Here is a 6,358-nt window from a genome sequence, read left to right as displayed (position 1 = left end):
CTTTAATATATATATATTAAATACATATATATACATATATATATATATATATATATATGTGTATGTTAAATTTTTATTAACATTAAAAATTTTGTAAAAATTTTATACTGTAAAACATTTGTATTTACATAAAAAAAAAATTTGTAAAAAATTAATAAAGTATATAAGAATTTAATGAGAATTTTTAATAAAATAAGTATTATTACAAACTTTAATTGACTTCTTAGCACATGGAACATTTATTGGTAATCTTCGTTTGGAACCACATAAACCTACACAATTACCAATTGATAGTACATTTCATTTTGGAGCTTCTACTCGATATTATATCATTAGAGAAAGACCTCAAACAGGTACTAGACCTATTATTGAAGAATTAGAAAAACTATCAGAAGATACAGATGCTGGTGGTTTATTGGGTTTACCTGAAACAGAAACAGAACTTGATGTATGCATTAAAATTTATGTAATTTAATTTTAAATTATATTATTAAAATATATATCAATATAATATATCATTAATTACAGAATTTAACAGAATTTAATACTGCACATAATAGACGTATATCTATGTTAGGCATTACAGATGATGAAATTCATAAACCAACTAGAAAACGAAAGAAAAAAGGAATTACTTTCAATGATGATGAAGAAGTAATAAATCCGGAAGATGTTGATCCATCAGTTGGAAGATTTCGTAATCTTGTACAAACTACTGTCGTTCCCAGTAAAGTAAGAATTAGTACTCTCATTTATTGTTAAATTTAATATTGATTATATTATTAATTTATTAAATTTATTGTTGATTTATATTTTAGAGAATGCGTATGGAAGGAGGTTTAATATCTCTATCAGAGGATCATAATCCTTTAAAACATCTTCAGCCAATGACAACTACACCTCAGCTTTATCAAGATTTACCACCAGAACAGTTTACTCCATCGTCGTTATCTCTTAATCCATTTTCTAGTGCATTATCTTCACTATCGTCTCGACTTGGTATTGCATTACCAAATCCAGCACCTGAGGTAGAAATGACACCAAATCAAATACAAACAGAAACACCACACATACCTGAAATACCAGGACCTACTGATACACGAACAATGGAACCAAAAAAGAAAAAATACGCCAAAGAAGCTTGGCCTGGCAAAAAACCCATTCCAACACTTTTGGTGTAATAGTATTAAGGAACTTATTTTTATTAGACAGTTCTTTATTATTTGAAATTTAGAAAATTAAGTTATATAAGAATCTGTGCATAAATTACTCGTATAATAAATTACTTTAAGATTTTAGTTAATATTAAGTAACTGTTTACTAATTATATTAGTATCTTCTTATTAACTATATTACTATCTTTTGAAACTATCATTAAATTTATTTTAAGAGAAACCGACTATAATTGTATTTAAATAGTAATTTGTTTTTCATTTATATATATTATCAATTTAAATTTAAATATTTATTATACTTTTCCAAGGAAATGAAAATTGTAATTAAAATTTCTTGTAAGATAAACATAAATAAATAGAGTTTTATCTTGTTTTAACATTAAAAAACAAATGTAATATTAAGGAAATGTTACAAAAACTTTCTTGTGATACAATATTTTGTCACTAAAAAAAAAATATCTTTGTTAATATAATCGGAAAAGTTTATTTCATTTATATGTAATAATCTATTATATTTATTTTTCATTATTTTTTTTATTTAAGTAAAAGTATGATAATTTATATTAGTTAAGTATATTCTATTCCTTGTCTTAAGAAAGTAGTAAATAATCGTTCTTCGTATATTTAATATAATTATATTGATTAATTTTAAAAGATTAAAATTCTTAATTAATTAAATTTTTATTATTTAAAAATTAAAGAATATTTTATAATTTTATACATTTTATTATCCAAGTTGATATTTTATAGTGAATAAAAATTTTTCTATAATATATTAAAGATTATTCAAAGATTCAAGAGAAGAAAAATTAAAGTTTCTGTTTATTTTATCAATATATAATTTTATAAATTCTATAAAAAAATAATTTTATTAAAAAAGTAAAAATAAATAAACAAATCACAAGACATAAGAAGCATAGTATAAAATAGCAGTTTTTCTTTTATACACAATTAATTTAATTATGTATAAATTTTTTTTGTTGGGCAGCTGGAAAATGCCAAAATACTTATACGAATTGCATTTTTGTTTGTTAATATTCTAATGAAGCATCTGGTGTAGTTGACGATTCGAGTGCAACTTCTTCATAATCTCTTTCCAATGCAGCAAGATCATCTCGCGCTTCTGCAAATTCACCTTCTTCCATACCTTCTCCAACATACCAATGGACAAACGCTCGTTTGTGATACATAAGATCGAATTTGTAATTTAATTTAGACCAAGCTTCCTCAATAGCAGTTGTATTTGATAACATTGAAACTGCCCTTTGTACCTATACCATATTAATTATTATATAACTTTTACGTACAGTTGAATTTTAATGTTTTAACTATAATACGTAGAAACAATGTTATGAAATATTAAATTTTATTGTTATTATTTAATTGCTGTTGACGGTGACATATTTACATAATAATTAATACCTTGGCAAGGTCTCCGCCAGGAACAACGGTAGGGGGTTGATAATTGATACCGACTTTAAAACCAGTTGGACACCAATCAACGAAACGTATGCAACTTTTTCTCTTCATTGCGGCAATCGCAGCATTCACATCCTTTGGTACGACCTCGCCACGATAAAGTAAACAACAGGCCATGTATTTTCCTTCACGAGGATCACACTTGACCATTTGATTAGACGCTTCGAAACATTCAGATGTTATCTCCGCAACGGACATTCCTTCGTGGAAGGCTTTATCAGCCGATACCACAGGGGCATAAGTTGCCAATGGAAAATGAATTCTAGGATATGGTACCAAATTTGTTTGAAATTCCGTCAGATCTACATTCAGAGCACCATCGAATCTCAAGGAAGCAGTTATCGAAGATACCACTTGACTAATAAGACGATTCAGATTCGCATAAGAAGGTCGTTCAATGCCAAGTTTTCGCCTACAGATATCATAAATCGCTTCGTTGTCTACCATAAACGCACAATCCGAATGTCCGATCGTGGTATGAGTAGTAAGGATAGCATTGTATGGTTCGACAACTGCGGTAGATACCTAAATATTGTTTTTATTTATGGGAATATATATATATATGAATTATGTATGTAGTTCTGTATAAAACAATTATATGTATTATATATATATATATGTAATATAAAATATATATATAATATAAAAAATATATATATATATAAAAGACAAAAAAAAATAAAAATAAAAATAAAAACAGAAACATCTGTTGGTTAGTTATATGCTTGCTTCACAATTTTCATACTTGTGGTGCTGGATATACAGCAAATTCTAATTTGCTCTTTTTTCCGTAATCATCGGACAATTTTTGCATAAGCAACGAGGTGAATCCTGAGCCTGTACCTCCTCCAAATGAATGAAAGACAAAGAATCCTTGAAGTCCAGTACACTGATCCGTCAATCTTCTCACCCGATCCATTACAGAATCTATTACTTCCCTACCAATAGAATAATGACCGCGAGCATAATTGTTCGCAGCGTCTTCTTTTCCTGTGATTAATTGCTCAGGATGGTATAATTGTTTGTAACGTCCTATTCTTACTTCATCTGTAGAAAATTTTATCATATTCATAATTCTGAACATCACTTAGCTGTATAATGTTTCAAAAGATTTTACGATTTGCAATAAGATTTCTTTTTTATGAAAATTAAACTAACCAACGACTGTGGGTTCTAAATCAACCATCACAGCACGCGGTACCATTTTTCCAGAACTTGTTTCATTAAAAAATGTGTTAAAACAATCATTTGTTCCGGATACTTTGTCTGATGGTATTGTCCCATCCGGTTGAATTCCATGTTCGAGACAATACAATTCCCAACATGCGTTGCCCATTTGAACACCTGCTTGGCCCACGTGCATTGAAATACACTCACGCTAAAATTTATAATTTTTTTTATCGATTGACAATTAAATAAAAATAGATCTTCGGTCAATTTGTCATATTATAAGATATAGAAAATTTATATATTATACATTATTAAAAAAGATATAAAAACATATTTATATATAATAGTATAGTGGACTATGAATTTCATTTAAATATGTCATACCATTTTGATTATTTTTTAATAACACGTATCTTGAAATATTATTTTAGATTTTTTTAAATTGTTGAACCGAAAAAAAATTAAAAATTTTTATTAATTACAAGAAATTTTGGAAATCGGCCATCCGCTACCCAAGAAAAATACTGTGAATATAATTTATTTTAGTTGTCTGGACAACGAAACCATATAATGAAATAAAATAAAAAAAAAAAAAGAAAGTTGAAAATATCATACATATACTTTGTTTGATTTTTCATCGAATAAAATATTGATAAAGTATATTGTACATATATATAAAAATATAAATTATATAAAAATATATATCGTTACATTAGTTATATTAGTTTATATTTTATAATAAATATATTTATTTATATAATGTAAAATTTATAAAACTTTCGTAATTTTTAATAATAATAGACATTTATTATATTCTTTATATTTGTAAAATATTATTTATCATACATATAATTTTTAATAAAATATATATAATCAGCATATTTTAATATATTTTTTTAAAATGTTTATTTTCATTATATGTTAATAAATAAAACAAAAAATATGTATTATTTTTTTCTATTTTATTTGCATTATTATGATTTTTAAAAATAGATAGCTAAAGATAACTTGTTAATATTTAGGACAAGTTAATAACCTTGATTTTTTGTTACATTTTCATTTCTTATAGATAAATATTGTGTAATAATTCTTTATCTAAAAAGACTTATGTAATCATATTTAATCGATCGAGTACATGTTTGTGCACGTGTCATGATTTGTCTTGTAATCATCTTTTAATAGGTTTCTTAGTACTTTGTATCGTAACAGGAAATCCTACCAATCGGTTAAGAGAATCTGAATTGTTATTTGTGACTGTTTGATGATGACGTAAAGAATTACTCTTGAATGTAATGCGTTAGAATGACTTGTTGTCTACTAAACAATTTTTAAGCGCAGCATGATTTGTTCTTATACGAATAGCTGTAATATGTGTAATACAATTGATCATGGATACTAGTAAGAAACATAATAATCCAAATCCAAAATTATCGGCAAATTTTTTTAGTAAATTAGTATTTTGGTAAGTTTTTCATAATAATAAATAAATTATTATTCATAATTTATTTATTTACATAATTTATTATTTATACTTTTCTAAAAACTAACTATTTTATTATTACATTTAAGGTGGTTAAAACCCCTATTTTGGTATGGAAGAAATCATGATCTTGAACTTAAAGATATTTATAATGTTATGCCAAATGATGTTAGCCAACATCTTGGAGATAAACTTGAAAGGTAAATATTAGTATACTTTATATGAGATTAATGAGCAAAGATGTTCAAATAAAATTTATATCGTAAAATATATTTACATTATCTTCATGTTTAGAAATTGGATTAAAGAGATAAAATTAGCAGAGGAAACTAATAAAAAGCCTAAATTTTTTAATGCTTTAAAAAAGACATTCGCATGGTCATTTGCTTATTATGGAGGATGGCAATTTTTTTTAGCAGTTATTTTAAGGTAAATAAAAAATTTCTTATGTTATTGTGTTATTATGTTATTATTGTTATATTATTAATTTGTTATGTTATGTTTTGTAATTTTTTATTATAAATAATATTATAATAATATTCATAATTTATTCATAATTAATTATTCATAATTAATTTCAGAGTTTTACAACCATATGTATTAGGTTTTCTTATTTGGTACTTCGATCCTAGAGCAACATCTACTGCCACTGAGGCATACATTTATGCTTCATCTGTTGTACTTATATCCTTACTTGGAGCTTTAATTAATCATCACTCTATGTTAGGTTTAATGGAAGTGGGAATGAGAATGAGAGTAGCATGTTCTTCTTTAATATATAGAAAGGTGAAACAAATGATCATTTAAAAATTTATATGTATTCAAATGTTTGAAATAGATTTTAATTTCAGATTTTACGTTTATCAAAATCTTCTACCAATATTACTACTCCAGGACAAATTATAAATTTACTCTCAAATGATGTAGCAAGATTTGAACAATTATTTATAGCAGTACATTATATTTGGATATTACCGATTCAAGGTGCTCTAATTACTTTCATGATATGGAAGAGTGTAGGAATTGCATCTTTAGCTGGAGTTTTTCTTATAAG

The 6,358-nt window shown here is 25.6% G+C and overlaps 3 protein-coding genes across 5 annotated transcripts in view; 2 read left to right on the top strand and 1 right to left on the bottom strand.

The window, feature by feature from the left end:
- LOC102679438 (nuclear inhibitor of protein phosphatase 1) overlaps positions 1-1,533 on the top strand; it is a 2,488-nt gene extending 955 nt beyond the window's left edge. The window contains exons 4-6 of the mRNA XM_006608200.2: positions 228-448; positions 529-732; positions 819-1,533. Of these exons, the coding sequence (XP_006608263.1) occupies positions 228-448; positions 529-732; positions 819-1,181 (788 nt within the window). The 3' untranslated portion in view covers positions 1,182-1,533. The remainder of the gene's footprint in view (positions 1-227; positions 449-528; positions 733-818) is intronic.
- The window catches only part of LOC102678608 (multidrug resistance-associated protein 4-like), a 26,767-nt gene that overhangs the window by 15,377 nt on the left and 5,032 nt on the right, over positions 1-6,358 (top strand). Inside the window, exons 1-5 of one of the 3 annotated variants that reach the window (XM_031510944.1) lie at positions 4,937-5,286; positions 5,394-5,504; positions 5,599-5,733; positions 5,886-6,090; positions 6,156-6,358. The exons of 1 other annotated variant lie outside the window; for it this stretch is intronic. In XM_031510944.1, coding sequence (XP_031366804.1) covers positions 5,213-5,286; positions 5,394-5,504; positions 5,599-5,733; positions 5,886-6,090; positions 6,156-6,358 — 728 coding nt within the window. In that variant the 5' untranslated portion in view covers positions 4,937-5,212. Of the gene's footprint in view, positions 1-4,936; positions 5,287-5,393; positions 5,505-5,598; positions 5,734-5,879; positions 6,091-6,155 lie in introns of those variants that run through there. One more of the 3 variants, XM_031510927.1, reaches the window with a different exon arrangement.
- On the bottom strand, positions 2,158-4,226 carry LOC102679564 (tubulin alpha chain-like). The gene is made up of 5 exons (XM_006608201.2): positions 4,209-4,226; positions 3,813-4,032; positions 3,400-3,701; positions 2,598-3,179; positions 2,158-2,446 (listed from the first exon to the last, which is right to left on the bottom strand). Exons 1-5 carry the CDS (start codon positions 4,209-4,211, stop codon positions 2,207-2,209), a joined length of 1,347 nt encoding a protein of 448 aa, XP_006608264.1. The 5' UTR covers positions 4,212-4,226; the 3' UTR covers positions 2,158-2,206.

The sequence above is a fragment of the Apis dorsata genome, unplaced genomic scaffold (genome assembly GCF_000469605.1).
Source record: "Apis dorsata unplaced genomic scaffold, Apis dorsata 1.3 scaffold_29, whole genome shotgun sequence".
Lineage (NCBI taxonomy): Eukaryota > Metazoa > Arthropoda > Insecta > Hymenoptera > Apidae > Apis > Apis dorsata.
Note: the sequence above shows the minus strand (reverse complement) of the source record. Positions and strands in the feature narration are given on the sequence as shown.